Source organism: Ananas comosus, linkage group 7 (genome assembly GCF_001540865.1).
Source record: "Ananas comosus cultivar F153 linkage group 7, ASM154086v1, whole genome shotgun sequence".
Classification (NCBI taxonomy): domain Eukaryota; kingdom Viridiplantae; phylum Streptophyta; class Magnoliopsida; order Poales; family Bromeliaceae; genus Ananas; species Ananas comosus.
In genome coordinates this window covers 6,364,649-6,383,044 of record NC_033627.1, presented here as the reverse complement: position 1 = coordinate 6,383,044, position 18,396 = coordinate 6,364,649, and the positions used below count along the sequence as shown (strand labels likewise).

Genomic DNA, 18,396 nt, shown 5'->3' with positions numbered 1-18,396 from the left:
GGCACTTAGGCGGCACAAGCTGGACTACCTTTGGTAGGTCCTTGATTGGAAATGAAAATCGATACGGTGTTGAGAATGAATAATCGCTATTAGATAGGCTTAGTAGTTGGATTAGGTGGCATGCTCATGACATAGCAATGGGGTATATAGTACACTTGCCGGTTTCACGCATTGCATCATAATATACTAGGTTATCTTGATAGAGCGTACTCCATATATTTTGGCATATAGTACTGTGAGGTTTACTTGTTCATTATATTGAGGCATATTAGTATGCATTGGATATATTACCTTATGATAGCGTAGATGTACATCACCATGACATCATGCTTATTGGAGACATAGTAGTATAGCATTTCATTCATGCTTTCTTTCAGCAGTTTTCGTATTCGCTATTTATTGCATATTACTATATGTCGTTACTTACCCTTTACTTTTGGGGCCTAGTGGTGCATAGAGCTGAGGTCAGTAATTGCCCACTGGGAACTATAAATTATAGTTCTCACGCCCTCTTTTTCTCGATGTTTTTCAGAGCCCTCCACGCAGGGTGAGGCCAGGGATCGCAGGAAGGGAGTTGCTTCGAGCTAGCTTCCTTCGAGGACGAGTTGCTAGGTGGTCTACCTCTCGATTTATATTTCTTTTTGTGAGAGGTTGAGAGTTGTACCCGTATATGTATAGAGACCACCATTTTTGTACTAGAGACAGATATTGTACTACTTATGGTTCCTTTTATTGACTAGCTTCATTTCTTTACCTTGGGTAGATGATAGAACTTTACTTGCTCTGATATCATTAGTTGCTAGTTATTTCACTTCTTTTATTTGTTCTATCTCCTGCTTTACTTTCGCTTTTCTTGTAGACGCCTTATATGTGTAGACATATGGCGGGTCTGGGCACGCTACCGGGAGGGCCCTCGCCGGTCCCGGGGCGTGACAGATTAATTTGGTATCAGAGCCTAGGGTTGAGTCTTAGTGGACCTAGCGAACCTTAGGTCGGTTGGACTATAGGAATTAGGCTCGTGAGAGACAGGGTCTAATTGACTTGTGAGCGAAAGTATTTCGATTGGGTTTATGACAACTCTAAAAAGTTAGAGTTTGATCGGAGTGTATGGCTTTTAACTTCGGGGAGGGTTACGTTGGCGGCCGACAACGTAACATCGGGAGTTAGTAGTGAAGGACACTTCCTTACTTTCGCATGATTTGGGGTTTTATCTATTTGAGCGGGGATGCGACAGCGTGGGTTACTAACTTGCGCTTTTATGTTTTGTAGTGACGATGCCGATTACACGCTCCCAGTCTGCCGGGGCGGATGATGCGGCACACCCCGAGGAGGTCGAGACCTCCGCTACTTCCGGATCCAGTGAGGTCCGTGACTTGAGGGCCCAGCTTGCGGTTCTCACTGATCTGTTGGCGCAGTAGACGGCAGTGGCGCAGCGACAGGCTGAGGTGGCTCAGCGGCAGGAGGCGCGGATGAAGCATCTGGAGGACCTCCTACTTCAGCAGGCGGCAGCTTCGAGGGAGACCCAGGGTCTGACACCGCCAGCACCCGTGGTGGACGTCGCACCGAGGGCGCAGTCCCCCGCGCCCAGTTCTTCCCGTGCGGCACCGGCGACCGCACCTCAGGAGGAGGTGGTTGCTGCACTACCTGTTCAGAGACCGGCGACCGGGGCGGCATTTCCCGTGATGGCCGAGGGAGCCGAGCGGGATCGGCTCATGGAGCGCCTCAGGGAGTTCAGGAGGTGCAGCCCGAGGATGTTTGATGGCGAAAACGTCGACCACTGGATTGTTGAGAAGTGGTTGATGCATATGGAGAAGCTATTTCGAGATACCTTCGTTGAGGAGAGAGACAAGGTTTGGCTCGCCACTCACTTTCTGGACGGCGAGGCCTACCGTTGGTGGTTGGATATCCAGGACAATCCCATCACCGACTTGACAGCGATCACATGGACGCGATTCAAGGAGCTTCTTCTGGCGCACTACTTCCCGACCAGCGTCAAGAGGAAGATGGAGCAGGACTTGCGCAGCTTGCGCCAGGATGAGCGGTCCGTGGCCGAGTACGAGAGGGAGTTTTCTCGATTACTCCATTGTGTGCCTTTTGTGGTGCGGGATGACGAGGACAAGGCACGCATCTTTAAGCGCGGTTTGCGGCCTTCTATCTTCCGGTTGGTGCAGTCTTCCAACCTCCAGACCTACCGGAAGGTTGTGGATCGAGCTTTGATAGTGGAGGCAGGAGCGGCAGACCTCCAGGAGCGACGCGAGGCCCTAGACAAGGGCAAGGGAAAGAGGCCCGCGGCTGAGGGTGCGAGTCAGACGCTTCTAGAGAGAGAGAGAGGGGGAGAGAGTGGGAGAGGAAGGAGAAGAAGAGCTTGTAGAGGACTTGGAGCTTCACCTCCACCCTTTCTTCTCCCTTTTGGTGGATTGGAGCTTACTTTTGGAGCTTGGTGGTGGACCAAATTTCAACCTTGGGCATTTTGAGCTTGGATTGAAGCTTCCAAAGGGTTAGTGACATGTTTCCTCCTTTAAATTCTTGTTTTGGTGATTTTTTTGGGAGATGAAACCTTAGTTTTGGGACTTAGGGTTTATTTTGGGCTTTTTGAACCTAGGGCTTTTGAGGCTTGATTGGTTGGTTTAGAACCTTCCTAGGGCTTGGATTTGAAGGGTTCAAGCTCTCTTTTGGAGCTTTGGAAGAGATTTCTACTCTTGAGGTTAGTTTTGGCCCTTTTTGCTTCTAGGTTAATGTTTGATATTATAAGATGGTCGTAATGCCCTCGTATCTCTTCGCTGATCTTTTAGGGTATTTTGAGACTCGGGGACAACTTTGTTCGGCGAATCGAGACCCTACGCGACGGTTCGGTGGGTTTGACCTAGCCACACTATGAGAAATTCTCATTTGTGCTTGATTAAGTATCGTTAAATGAAAAAGCATGCATATTCTTGTTACATGTATTTATTGTGAATTTTAGAATGCTTAAAATGCTCATGTCATATGTAATGAAATTTTGGACCTCTATGTAGTAGAGAGTTGCTTGAGAGAGAGTTGGTTGCATTTAGCATTCTATACGAGATTTGGTTTCATGTTTCTATAGTGTAAATGAGTTCGAATTCATGCATTTAAACTTAAGTTTACTTGTGACATGAAAGATGACAAAATTGCCATATAGAAGTATTGAGCTAGAATGTATGTGAACTAGCGAGCTAATGTCATCAAGCGGCATTGAGCTCGGGACATGTGTGAACCTAGTGGATAGGGCCATTGAGGGACTTGGGATACATGTTGGACATCAAATTGCCTAAGTGTCATCAAGGGGCACTAGGCGTAGCAAAAGCTGAAAATTCACATTATGCCTTAAACTAGATCTTCGGGATGCTAGTGACTATACCATGTTAGAGACATGAGGATTGGATACTTGAGACTTGGACTTTGCTTGCTTGCCATTTGTGCTCATTCGCACATGCTTGTGAGGGTCGCTCCCTACAAGCCGGCACTCCGGAGTTAGCCTACGCGACTTTTGTTCGCTCGTGCGGTATCGAGAAGCCTACGGGGTCGAGTGGGACAGACACATTCCATGTGTAGGAATGTCGGGCTACCACAGGCACTTAGGCGGCACAAGCTGGACTACCTTGGGTAGGTTCCTAATTGGAAATGGAAATCGACACGGTTTGAGAATGAACAATCACTACTAGATAGGTTTAGTAGTTGGATTACATTTACATGCATATAGCATAGGGTTGAGACATGTAATATACTTGACAGTTACCTATTTCATCACAGTATACTTGGCTGCCATTATAGAGCTTATACATCATGTATGAATAAAGGGTTGTGACAGTAAACTATTGCCATTGGTTACTTTTCCCTTATGATAGAATAGATGCACAACTTTTTGACATTGGGCTTATGAGGGATATAGTAGTATAGCATTTTACTTAGGCTCTCTCTTTCAGCAGTTTATTTACATGCTCCTTTTTATCGCTTATTGCTATTAGCATTACTTACCCTTGTTTTTGGGGCCTGGTGGAGCAGGAGCTGAGGTCAGTAATTGCCCACTGGGAACTATAAATTATAGTTCTCACGCCATATTTTTCTCGATGTTTTTCAGAGCCTTCCATGCAGGGTGAGGCCAGGGACCGTGGGAAGGGAGTTGCTTCGAGCTAGCTTCCTTCGAGGACGATTTGTTAGGTGGTCTACCTCTCGTTGTATTTCATTTTGGAGAGGTTGAGAGTTTTACCCGTGTACTAGTGACCACCATTTTTGTATTAGAGGCTAATTCTGTATAACTTATGTTTACTTTTATGTATTAGTTACGTTCTATTACTATTGGTGTAGATGTTAGAACTTTACTCGCTCTGATATCATTAGTTGCTAGTTATTTCACTTCTTTTATTTGTTCCATCTCTTGCTTTTACTTCCGCTTTTCTTGTAGACGTCTTATATGTGTAGGCATATGGCGGGTCTGGGCACGCTACCGGGAGGGCCTCCGCCGGTCCCGGGGCGTGACAGAATCTGTCTAAATAAGGCTTGAAAACACGGTTCATCAGATCCATAAAAGCTGCCGGGGCATTAGTAAGCCCAAACGGCATAACGGTGAACTCATAATGTCCATACCGTGTTCTAAAAGCCGTCTTCGATACATCCTCGGGTCTGATCCTCAACTGGTGATACCCCGACTGCAAGTCAATCTTGGAATATACACAAGATCCCTGAAGTTGATCAAATAGATCATCGATCCTCGGCAATGGATACTTGTTCTTGATCGTGACTTTGTTAAGTTCACGATAATCCACACATAAGCGAAGTGACCCATCCTTCTTCTTGACAAATAAGACCGGTGCTCCCCAAGGTGACACACTCGGTCGCACAAAACCCTTATCCAGAAGATCCTGCAGCTGTGCCTTCAGCTCCTTCAACTCTGCTGGTGCCATCCTATAGGGCGCTTTTGAGATCGGGGTAGTCCCGGGGACGAGATCTACCACAAACTCAATCTCCCTATCAGGTGGCATGCCTAGAAGCTCCGCTGGAAACACATCTCCAAACTCCCGCACTACGGGGATATCCTCAATCCTTGGGGCGTCATCCACATCCCGCAACACAACAGTAGCCAAATAAGCTATGCAGCCTCTACTAATCAACTGCCGAGCTCGAGAAGAGCTAATCGTCATCGCAAACAGCGAACTCTGGCATCCTCGGTACACAACCTCCGCCTGCCCTGGCTCTCTAAAAGTCACCGTTCGATCCTTACAATCGATAGTGGCGAAATACTTAGTCAACCAATCCATGCCCAACACAACATCAAACTCCCCGAGTTTATGCAACGCTAACAAGTCTACGGGCATGATCCAATCTCCAACCCGAATAGGGCAACTGGGGCAAAACTCCCGAATGTCCAAAGAATGATCGGGTACAACAACTCGGCCTGGATGTATCAAAGGTACAAGTGGGATGCCATGCAGCTCGGCAAACAGCCGATCAATGAATGAATGCGATGCACCGGTATCAAACAAAGCTCTAGCTCGAGTACCATAAAGTAAAATGATACCTGCGACCACATTCTCGGCTGCTGCCGCCTCCTTAGTCTGGGCCGCGTACATGCGCCCGCTCGGGGCCTGTCGTGACCCCTCCGTCTGTCGCAGAACTGGCGGCCGTCCTGCCTGGTGATGCGCAGAAGATGTCCCCTGGCTGGGACCTGGCGATGCTGGTGCAGATGCCGAAGATGGCGCGGGCAATGGACTCCTCGGGCAGTCCGACTGGAAGTGGCCCTCCTGGCCACACAAGAAGTACCTGCTCCGGTTGCGCGAACACTGCCGCGGGTAATGAGGACCGCCACAGATCACGCAGCGGGGGGCCTGGCGACGATCGGGTCCTCCTCGCTGAGTAGATGAGCCACGTCCCCGCGACTGGCTCCGGCTCCTAGGGTGCCTCAGCGAAGCAAGAGAAATGGTGAAGTAAGGAAGGGGAGAAGGAGAAGTGGCCATATAAGCCTTCTCTTGTAACAAAATCCTGTGAGGCCCCCCAAAAATCTAATATTACATCAGCCCGAACTGGGCAGTTTTCGCCCAGAAGGACCGGTCTCTCCCCAGCAGGGACCGGTCTCTCGCTGCGAACCCGAAAAACCAGCGTTCGGGAACCGGTCTCTCCCCGCGCAGGACCGGTCTCTCACTGCGAAGACGCGCTCGGGGACCGGTCTCGCCTGCCAGGGACCGGTTGCCTCAGGCTGCCTCAACACTGCTTACTGGGGGACCGGTCTCTCCTTCCAGGGACCGGTCCCCGAGAGTAAAAACTCTCAGGACTTATCCAGAATTTTGATTTTCGAACTTTTTAGGTCGGAAAACATTCTACAACCCTCCACCAAGTGTAGAAAAGCTCGAAATACATCCAAACACTCGAACCTCGCAATTTGCAAAGATCCAGTGTGTTACAGATTCGTTGTGGTGTTTATCGACGACATCTTAGTGTATTCCCGGAGTGACGCGGATCACGAGGAACACTTGAGACTTGTACTTCAAGTGCTTCGGGAAAAGAAGCTCTACGCAAAGTTGAAAAAGTGTGAATTTTGGCTTAGAGAGGTGGCGTTTTTGGGGCATGTGATTTCAGGATCAGGCATAGCCGTGAACCCGAGGAAAATTGAAGCTATCAGGGATTGGCCGAGGCCGACGAGCGTGACCGAGATACGGAGCTTCATTGGTTTGGCCGGCTATTACCGGCGGTTCGTCGAAGGATTTGCAAAATTATCTACTCCCCTCACGAGACTCACGCATAAGGGCACCAAGTTTATTTGGAATGATGCGTGTGAAAGGAGCTTCCAAGAGTTGAAGCAGCGATTGACGACTGCCCCGATCCTTACCTTGCCGACTGCTGGAGCAGGGTATGTGATTTATAGTGATGCTTCCTTTAATGGATTGGGCTGTGTTTTGATGCATGACGGGAAAATGATCGCGTACGCATCTCGCCAATTGAAGGATTATGAAAGGAATTACCCCACTCACGACTTGGAGTTGGCGGCCGTAGTCTTTGCATTGAAGCTATGGCGCCATTACCTCTATGGCGAGCGATGCGAAGTATATACGGATCACAAGAGCTTAAAATATCTATTCACTCAGAAGGAGTTGAACTTGAGGCAGCGCAGATGGTTGGAGCTACTCAAGGATTATGACTTGACTATTCTTTACCACCCGGGCAAGGCTCCCGAGGATCTAAAAGGTAAGTAACACCTAGAGGGGGGTGAATAGGTGTAAATCCGGCAAACTCGAAAAATCTCGATGCAAACAAANCCTTCCACGCAGGGTAAGGCCAGGGATCGCGGGAAGAGAGTTGCTTCGAGCTAGCTTCCTTCGAGGACGAGTTGCTAGGTGGTCTACCTCTCGATTTATATTTCTTTTTGTGACAGGTTGAGAGTTGTACCCGTATATGTATAGAGACCACCATTTTTGTACTAGAGACAGATATTGTACTACTTATGGTTCCTTTTATTGACTAGCTTCATTTCTTTACCTTGGATAGATGATAGAACTTTACTTGCTCTGATATCATTAGTTGCTAGTTATTTCACTTTTTTTATTTGTTCTATCTCCTGCTTTACTTCCGCTTTTCTTGTAGACGCCTTATATGTGTAGACATATGGCAGATTTGGGCACGCTACCGGGAGGGCCCTCGCCGGTCCCGGGGCGTGACAGACTGAAAGGCTTGATCAGCTCGAGCTTGACGATTTAGAGGTTATAATCCAATTATGTCTGTAAGTTTTATGACCGTTATAAATTATTCTCAACCTTGGTAAGTGCTAAAAATTCTTGCCCTTTTAATTTTCGCTAGATGGATGATGAGGAGCGTTATAACCAAAAACTCGAAGCTGGGCTCTATACTCTCCAAGTAAGTAAACATATGTGACAGTTGTGTCCATCTCCATCCGTAGGGTCTGATATCTTTCAAATGTTTTACTGAGGTGTCTCCCTTTGTGATTTACAGTTAATTGCTGTTATTTTGGGCCACCTCTGGTCTTCTGAGTAAGTCGAATTCAAACTTTTATTTCAAGGAATTACTGATCAGTCCTGACTTAAGCCTACCATGATTTGCAGGCACCCGCAGATGAGAGCAAGAATAGAATTACTTCTTAAACAGCATAAATTGACAAAGGAGGATGTAAAAGATGTACTTCAGGTATACATTGTCAATATTTCCTTTTAACTGGTAGCTTCGTATGTTCCTATATTGGTGCCTTAATGCCTATAGAATATCGAGGACATCGATCTTGTAGAAACCAAATTTTGCCATTAGAGGAAGTCTTTTTTGAGTAGATATATGTAACTTTGTTGTCTCAATAGTAACATGAAGGACTCTACAGCTCCCTCACTGTTTAGATTCATATGAGAAAATTATCTTTCCAAGTTGGACGGGCAATAACAATCATTAGCTTTCTTCCTGGTCAAATAGTTGCACCAGTTGGTTTGTGTTGATTCGTGGCTAGTTTTGACAACTATACTGTGACGAAACAGATGAACTATCTCGGTGAAAATTAATGCCTTCGCTAAATCTTTAAATTTTGCCTGAATAAATCAGCCTAATCAGCTGATTTTGTCCTCTTATCTATGTTCAGTGGCAGAACTTCGTATTTGTGCGTTTGTATGAAATAGACCTTTATCATTGTAATCTTTATGTGCCATGGTGCATGTAGTATTTTTCTTAATCCGTTTCTGTTTTCTTTGAAATCGATATATGGAGTCTAGATGACCAGTAAAAATCTGCAAGAGGCTCAAGTAGGGTTTTAGATTAGCTAGTAATTGAACGCAAACAGTTTAAGAGTCCTCTCAGGTGAGTTGATTTTTTTTTTTTAAGATCCAACCTATATCTCTTCAGTATATCAGTATTAAAATTCTTTCTTTTGGAGTTCAAGCATCAGTATTACGAGATTGCCACCTTGTTTGCACTATTATTTGGACAATCTTCGTGCTAAATTCAAAGAAACCAGGTGTTTTTCTTTTACCCCATCATTTTCTTGCTCTTTAATACTGAATGTGGACCTATACTAATATTGTACTTCCTCCTTGCCTGTTTCAACAGTTCAGCTGCTGGGGTCTTTAAAATAATTCGCCCTGCGATTGGAGAAGCAGTAAGGTACTTAATTTGGTTAATATGCTTAACTTATCAATAAATTTCAGTTTCAATTATCATTATTTCTTATGCTCTATTCCAGAGAGATGCCTTTAGCTGAGCTCATGACTAAGTATCGAAAGGTGTCCTCAATCGAGAAAGCCAGCAAAGGTTGGCAAGATGAGTATGAGGTCTCTTCTAAGCAGGTAAAGTTGTACCTCATACCTCATAGTTTTGTACATTGTACTTGGTATTGTTTTAATTTACCTTTATGACCCTTTGGAATTATTGAAGAGAATGACCCAAAAAGAAAAAAAAAAGGGAATACCACAAACAAATATAAATCTACAAGCAAAAGAACTACGAGAACTAAGTGTGTCCTAAAAAAAATAGTAAAAAACACAAACCTGAGTCCGCTAGCGTGGACTTCTACTGTAGGTGGGAATCACCAAGATCTCAAAGAAAATCAAGAAAATGCCATGTTAGTTCAGAAATATCTCTCTAGTAGCTTCTGCTTGCTTATATTTTGGGTTACTAGTAACACAATGTGATTCTCTGCCAATAAACTTTTATTTATAGCTTCATGCACATAACTTTGATTAGTTCTTAACGATATGCTCAAAGATCTTCATTTCAAAAGGGATAAAACTTTTCAATCACTAACAATAAAATAATTCAAGTCAAAATACAAAGAATCTCAAAACATCAATTTAACCCATAAGAAACGCTTTCAATTAAAATACTGAAGTTCACTGGCAGTCTTAGGATACGATTTTTAGTAGAAGTGCCAATGTTAGGATCTCCCGCTCCTAACTATAGATTTGATACCGATAGATAGATTTAACATCTCTATTGGGTGCCTTTCTACCCCAAGGAAAAGAGGGACATCCTCTTCGAACTTATTATAAGCTAGAAACCATTAAAAAGAACTCACTTCTTTTTTAATAAAATTGACCATTCATTACAAAAGAAAAAAGCCGCCTATTTATAGGCCTAATATTACTATAATAATCTTAATCTGATAAAAAAAGCTAAATAAGAATAAAATAAATCAAAAGATATTCCTAATCTAGTAGATATCTCAAATAAAATATATTTTTAAACTTATGCACAAATAATCCTAATCCAATAAGAAAAAGACTGTAAATCTGTTACCGGACTAGGATCTGAGAGTGATCGTAACAGCCAACTATTCTGCCAATCAAATACATGAGAGCCATCAAGGTAAATGAAGCCAACAACCATGACTGAAAGTTTGTTTCCACTTTCAATGATATCACAGCTTTACAGAAACTATTGATATGTCAAACGTCTAATATGGAAAGCACAATGTTTATGTTCTATTTAGGAACATTTTTTGTAAATTTTCACATTCTTTTCATCAGAAATGCTTCCTACTTACCATTTCAAATTGATCACATTAATTGTCAAAACAATGCTCGATAGAAGGTAAGGTAGGGGGTTACAGTTCACCTATAGATAATTCTGTGTCTCGTGTAGTAAATTCAGGTTTGCGAGTACTGTTTGTTTAACTACCTGCCAAATCCAGCAGCAGCAGCATGTCACGCCCCGAGACCCAGCGGAAGCCCGCCCGGCGCGTGCCCAGACCCGCCATACGTTTAAAACATATAAGGCGTCTAAAAACAACAATAAATAAAGGGGTAATACAAGACAACTAGGAGTATCAGAGCATGATATAATACTAAGTTCTACAATAAAGAAGGGAGCATAAAGCTGGAATCCACTAATAAGAGCATAAAGTAATACAAAAGAAATCTCAAATACAAATGCCAAAGGTAGATACATAGGTGGTCTCTATACATGGATACAAAATCTCTCACTCTTTCTCAACTACAAAAAGAAAGAGCAAACCACCTAGGCAAGAACCGCTCCTCGCTAGCTAGCTATGCAATCCCCTTGCCGCGATCCCGTGCCTCCGCCGGTGCAGAAGGCTACCCGAGAGCTGACCAAAAATCCAACTTTTTGGATTTTGATGCAAGGTTTTAAACCACAATTCTCGGGGCTTGAACCATAGGTCGGAACACTGTAACAACCCACCAGAAAGTCTGGAAAAGCTCAAAACACAATTAATCACTCGAACCCAGCAATTTGCAAGGTCCAGTGCGTTACATTCACCCCTCCTAAAAAGGAGTTTCGTCCGCGAAACTCGAAAAAGGCAAAGTACCTCAAGCCTCCATCTGAAAAAGATAGGGATAGCGCTCCTGCAGCGCGCTCTCTAGCTCCCACGTGGCCTCCCGCTCCCCGTGGTTGCTCCAAAGGACCTTCACATACGGAATATCCCGATTCCGCAGCTTCTTCCCCTCGCGAGCCAAAATCTTCACTGGTTGCTCCTCGAAGCTCAAATCCTCGCACAGCTCCACTGGTACAGCTTCCAAAACATGAGCTGGATCATGAATGTACCTCCGAAGGACCGATACGTGAAAGACGTTGTGCACGCCCGATAGGTTCGGCGGTAGAGCAAGTCTATACGCTACCGGGCCTACACGCTCCAAAACCTCATACGGTCCAATGAAACGGGGACTCAACTTCCCCCGAATCCCAAATCTCTTTATCCCTCTAGTCGGCGAGACCCTTAAGAAAACATGGACTCCAACTTGGAACTCCAAGTCTCACCACCGTCTATCAGCATAGCTCCTCTGCCTGCTCTGCGCTACCAAAAGTCGCTCCCGAGCAATGCGAACTTTGTCCTCAGCTTCCCGCAGCACATCAGGGCCTAAAGCCAATCTTTCGCCAACTTCACTCCAATGAAGTGGCGATCTACACTTCCGTCCATAGAGTGCCTCGAACGGTGCCATCTTGATGCTTTCACCACTGGGCGTGGTAAAGTCCCCCCAGATGACGGTCCCTAGGGAGGTTCGAGTCCCCCGTTATTAAGGGATTTTGGGTTGTGAGTTATTGGAGTTAACAAGGTTAACCAGTAAGATTCGGTAAGAGCCAGAGCTTATTTATAATTTGTGCATGCATGCATTTTCATTATTGCATTGAGTATATGTATCCACTGACATCCTTCTGCAGGCATGGTATTAGATGCATTAGTACTGGTTACTTTTCCTTCCTTGAAATACTTATGCCTGGATAGACCTAGTGGGTAAGTCGGCGAGGTCGGATGCCGAACCTACTTGAAACTTTATTGTAGTTCTCACACCACTAACCCTACCGGTCCTAGCACGAGCGGGGCGGCGGAGGACCGAGGCAAGGGTATAGCGCCGTAGATAGAGGCCACCAGGACTTTATACATTTTGTAGTCATTTTTCTTTTTGGTATACATGTATCAACTTTACTTTGTTGATTTAGAGCTTCAAGCTACAAACAATCATGTTTTTGGTGGATGACTAAATGTAAAAAAAAAGGATATGATGGATGAATGGAATGTAATAGTTTTATTTACTTGTATTTGATTTAAATTTAATCAAATATCATGTATGTTGTATATTTAGCTTAGAGCTTTCGCTTCCGTTGTTGCTTGCCCTCGTGCAAGCCTTGTATTATATATGCAAATCTCTTGTTGATTGCTTATTTATACATGTTATTAGGGCCTTGGACGGACAGGGGAGGCTCTGTCCGTTCGGCGTCTGTTGACGTGACCCGAACTCGACCAAATAGGCGGGGATTGGGGCGTGACAGATATAATGGTATCAGAGCGAAGTGGAAAGCAAAAGTCTAGGAATGACCTAGAAACCATAGGTTGGAGACCATAGGGACTTAGGAAAACATTTAACGTGGACTTGGTTTATGCGAAAGCGAATGATTGGGTTAACGGTAACACTTCTCTAGAAGGAAGTAGAGATGGACTAGAAGGCTTAATTGTTGTCTACTTAAGGGACCTTGTGGGGCGGCCGACCACATGACACCAGGAGTGGAAACGATTATGCTTGTTGCTTTCGCTTAATTGGGTAGTTATTTGGAACGTGTAAGAGTCACGAGTTTCGAGTACTAATGTGTGTGTGCATTGCGTTTCAGGACGCGATGGCACCACCAAGGAGAGTTACGAGGTCCACACCGGCGGAGCCTCGGGAGGAGCCCGGGCAGTCGGGGTCGGACGAAGTGCGCGAGTTGCGAGCCTAGATAGCAGCTTTGGCCGAGGCTATGCGACAATAAGGGGAGCAGATTGGACAGCTCCACGAGATGATGGCGCAACAGGCAGCGGCGGCATCAGTGCCGAGGGATCCACCCCCATCGGCTGCTCATGTAGCACCACCTCCTGCGGTGGCGGTAACACCGATGACGATTGTTCCTCCGACGGCATTGGGTTCATCGGCTCCTATTCCCCATGTACTTGAGGCCGAGCAGGAGCGCACGTTGGCGGCGGTGACGGCATTCAAGAGATTCAACCCTCCGACCTTCAACGGTGATATGAAGGATCCGTGGATGACGGAGAGTTGGCTAGCCGCTATGTAGGTCTTGTTCGAGGATATCTATACCCTCGAGAAGGATAAAGTTCACCTTGCGGCTCATTGTTTTGATGGGTCGGCTCGATTATGGTGGACCCAGACAAAGAAAAATCATTCGTTGGAGCACGCTCCTATTACTTGGGAAGCGTTTCGGGAGATGCTACTTATGGAGTATTTTCCCCAGAGCGACAAAAGGAAAATCAAGGAGGATTTTCAGAAACTGAGGCAAGAAAGCCGATCGGTGCGGTAGTACGAAAGAGAATTCACGCATATGATTAACTACGTGCCGGGCTTGGTTCACGGTGATAGGGACCGAGCGGAGATATTCGAGCGCGGGTTGCGACCCGAGATTTTCAAGGTCATACATGCCTTCCGGTTAAAGACCTACGAGGAAGTGCTTGATCGCGCACTTTGGGTGGAGCGCGGGAATGCCATTGCCCGTGATGAGTGCGAGACTTTTGAGAGGGACAGGAAGAGAGATAAGTCCAAGAAGCGACCGACTGGTGGATCTGCGGGGCAATCGAGTTCTAAGCGACCCCCGTGACCTCAGCGATCACAGTGGCGGGGAGGTAGGACTCAGACACAGAGCCAGACTACCTACCCGTGCGTGATATGCGGCGGAGAACATAGAGCCACCACTTGCCCACAGCGGGAGGGGCGGTGTTACCGATATAGCCAACCGGGGCACATGAGCCGAGAGTGCCCGGGCGGCGCATCCCAGCCCCGTCATCAGCTTCAGTTCAGTACAGTCAGCACAGCTGGCGGGACTGCCACCCGTAACATCTACTGGACGATCGTTGGCGCCTCGTCAGCCGGAGGCCTCTCGAGCACCTAGTGGGCGAGTATTTGCCACTCAGGTGGAGGAGCCACCAATTATTGTTCCCGACGACGTCGTGGCAGGTATTATTCTTATCAGAGGCACTAGAGCTAGAGCCATATTCGATACGGGTGCATCTCATTCATTCATATTAGCATCATTTGCACAAGCTCATAACATAGAGATCAGTCATAGCGAGGAGTATTGGTCGGTGAATACTCCCGAGCACTCATTCGATGTTCACGATGAGTGCTTGGACTGCCCAGTGCAGATAGGTGATTGGATTATACCAATCAACCTTCTAGTGTTGAAAGAAATGTGGGGCTTCGAGGTGATCTTGGGGATCAATTGGCTCTCCAAGTATTACGCGGTTATAGATTGCGAAAGAAGGGTGATCACGTTCCGTAAGCCTAACCAAGAGGGGTTTGTGTATCGGGCGTGCAAAGGCAAACGCTTCGCAGCAACTATATCGACGGTGAGGGCGAAGAGGATGATTAAAGGTGGTTGCAAGGCTTATTTGGCGACCATCGTAGACCCTCGAAAGGAGTACCCGGAATTGGAGAGTATTCGGGTTGTGCGTGAGTATCCGGATGTATTTCTGGCAGAGTTATCGGGACTGCCCCCGGATCGGGAAGTCGAGTTTGTCATTGACTTGATCCCCGGGGCGGCGCCAATTTCGAAGGCTCCGTATAGAATGGCACCGGTGGAGCTAAAGGAGTTGAAGGCCCAGTTGCAAGATTTGCTCGATAAAGGTTTCGTGCGGCCGAGCGTGTCCCCGTGGGGAGCTCCGGTGCTATTTGTAAAGAAGAAAGACGGAACACTCCGACTCTGCGTTGACTATCGCGAGTTGAATAGAGTGACGATCAAGAACAAATACCCGTTGCCGAGAATTGATGACTTATTTGACTAGTTGCAAGGGTCAAGGGTATATTCAAAGATTGATTTGCAGTCGGGGTATCATCAGTTGAAGATACGGCCCAAGGACGTGCACAAGACGGCGTACCGTACGCGGTATGGCCATTATGAGTTTACAGTCATGCCATTCGGGCTCACTAATGCCCCGGTGGCATTTATGGACCTAATGAATCGAATCTTCCGTCCGCTATTGGACCGGTGCGTCGTGGTTTTTATTGATGACGTATTGGTATATTCTCAGACCGAAGAAAAACACGAGGAGCATCTAAGACTCGTGTTGGAGATACTCCGGAAGGAAAAGCTTTACGCAAAACTAAAGAAATGTGAGTTTTGGCTTTCGGAGGTTACCTTCTTGGGTCACGTTGTATCTGGAGATGGCATCTCGGTAGACCCAAAGAAAGTTGAGGCGATTAAAGATTGGCCTCGCCCGACAAGTGTAGCGAAAATCCGTAGCTTTCTTGGACTTGCGGGCTATTACCATGTTCGTGGAGGGGTTTGCCGGGATAACAACTCCACTAACGCGCCTTACGCACAAAAGGGTGAAGTTTCTGTGGAGCCCCGAGTGTGAGCAGAGCTTTGAGGAGCTAAAGAATAGACTGACATCTACTCCGGTGCTTGCGTTGCCGACGCCGGGAGAGAGTTATGTCGTATACAGTGATGCTTCATATATCGGTCTCGGGTGTGTCTTAATGCAAAATGGCAGAGTCATAGCTTATGCTTCGCGCCAGTTGAAGAGTTATGAAAAGAACTACCCGACTCACGATCTTGAGCTAGCGGCAGTTGTTTTCGCGCTAAAATTGTGGAGGCATTACTTGTATGGGGAACATTGTGAGATCTACACTAATCATAAAAGTCTCAAATACTTGTTCACCCAAAAGGAGCTAAACTTGCGATAACGGCGGTGGTTAGAGTTGCTCAAAGTGATGTCACGATTCTCTACCACCTTGGGAAAGCGAACGTCATGGCCGATGCTTTAAGTAGGAAGTCGGTGGAAAATTTGGCGACGGAAATTACACCTCAACCGGCTTTGCAAAAGGAGATGCAGCGGTTTGGTCTAGAAGTTGTGGCGCCAGGAGTGCCGGCAACACTTGCCACCTTAGTTGTGCAACCAACCTGGTTGGAGAAAATTAAAGAGTTGCAAGCGTCTGATGAATTTCTCCAAAAGGTGCGGGGCAAAGTTGAGAGCGGTAGTGCCGATGATTTTGGCATTGGAACCGACGGCACACTACGATATCGGGATCATTGGTGCGTGCCCAAGGACGATGATCTTTGGAGGGCGATTATGCAAGAAGCACACCAATCCCCCTATAGCATTCACCCGGGCGGCACCAAGATGTATCGAGACCTGAAATTGCATTATTGGTGGCCGGGCATGAAGAAAGATATAGGAGAGTTCGTGGCGCAATGTCTCACGTGCCAACAGGTTAAGGCGGAGCGTCGATTTCCGGCGCGGAAGTTGCAGAGTCTACCTATACCCGTGTGAAAATGGGAAAACATCGCAATGGACTTTGTGACAGGTTTGCCTAGGTCACAGGGTGGACATGACGCGATTTGGGTAGTTGTGGACCGGTTGACAAAATCGGCACACTTTTTGCCGATCCACACTACTTGGTCGGGAGACAAGTTAGCCCAAGTCTATATTGACGAGGTGGTGAGACTTCATGGGGTTCCGGTATCTATTGTATCGGATCGGGACCCTAGGTTCACATCTCATTTTTGGAAGAGCTTACAAGATGCGTTCGGCACGCGGCTCGACTTTAGTACGGCATTCATCCTCAAAGTGACGGTCAATCGGAAAGGACGATTCAGATACTTGAGGACATGCTTCGAGCGTGTGTGCTTGATTATAAGGGCGGATGGCACGATCACTTACCGATGGCGGAATTCACATACAACAATAGCTATCAGGAAAGCATTGCCATGGCGCCATTCGAGGCCCTGTATGGAAGGAAATGTCGCTCGCCAATACACTGGAGCAATGTGGGTGAGAAGCTAGTTCTTGGCCCGGATGTGGTGCGGGAGGCGGAAGAAAAAGTTCGCCCTGCCCGACAAATATTAGCGACGGCGCAATCGAGACACAAAAGTTATGCCAACAAGCGGCGAAAAGATATTGAGTTCGCGGTAGGAGACCGCGTATTTCTAAAAGTATCGCCAATGCGAGGCGTTAAGCGGTTCGGTGTTCGCGGGAAGCTAAGTCCCCGCTATATTGGACCCTTCGAGATTCTGGAACGAGTTGGCGCGGTGGCCTACAAGTTGGCATTACCACCGAAGCTCGCGGGAGTACATGATGTATTCCATGTATCCCAACTTCGTAAGTATGTGTACGATCCATATCATATTCTCTCGTATATACCGATAGAACTTCAAGAAGATATGACTTATGAGGAGTTCCCGGCGCATATTGTCGATCGGGAGGTGCGAAAGCTTCGGAACCGCGAAATCCCGTATGTTAAAATTCATTGATGCGAGCATGATGACCGGGAAGACACGTGTGAGCTCGAAAGCGAAATGAGGGAGCGTTATCCTCACCTCTTCGAGGATCTGAAGTGAGGTACGAAATTTAAATTTTAACCTTAGTAGTTTCGTTGACGAAACTAAATTAAGGGGTGGAGAATGTAACATACCACATCTCTCGTAAATCGTGCCGAGTTCCGTCGAAACGAGCGGAATGTGGAGTGGAACGAGTGTGTATAGGCCCTAATTGCATTGGAGCCTATCTATAGTGCAAAGGGACCTGGGAGAGTGGAATTCCAAAATCTGGCCAAGTCCCAGATTTTGTGGTCTCGGGGACCGGTCCCTGAAGGAGAGACCGGTCCCCGTACGCGTAGCCTGCCAGGAATCCTGAGGCAACCGGTCCCTGGCAGTGAGACCTGTCCTCGGGAGACCGGTCCCTCGTTGCGCAACAGCTGAAAAAGCCAGAAAATGGGCTAAGTCCTAGAAAACCCACGTTCGGGAACCGATCCCTGGTCGGGGAGACCGGTCCCCAACAGCGAAAATTGCCCAGTTTGGGTTGAAACAGAAGTTTGAAGTTGGGGGGCCTAAGTGCAAATGTTACAACACTTCATATGGCCCAACCCCTCTCTTCCACAGCCATTTCTCTCCCTCTCTCTCATGTTCTCTCTTTCTCTCTCTAGAACCCTAGCTCGAGGGCTTGGAGAAGAAGAAGAAGAA

The 18,396-nt window shown here is 46.6% G+C and overlaps 1 protein-coding gene across 1 annotated transcript in view; it reads left to right on the top strand.

The window, feature by feature from the left end:
• The window catches only part of LOC109712820, a 69,452-nt gene that overhangs the window by 7,360 nt on the left and 43,696 nt on the right, over window positions 1-18,396 (top strand). The window contains exons 5-6 of the mRNA XM_020236587.1: window positions 9,052-9,105; window positions 9,185-9,287. Of these exons, the coding sequence (XP_020092176.1) occupies window positions 9,052-9,105; window positions 9,185-9,287 (157 nt within the window). The remainder of the gene's footprint in view (window positions 1-9,051; window positions 9,106-9,184; window positions 9,288-18,396) is intronic.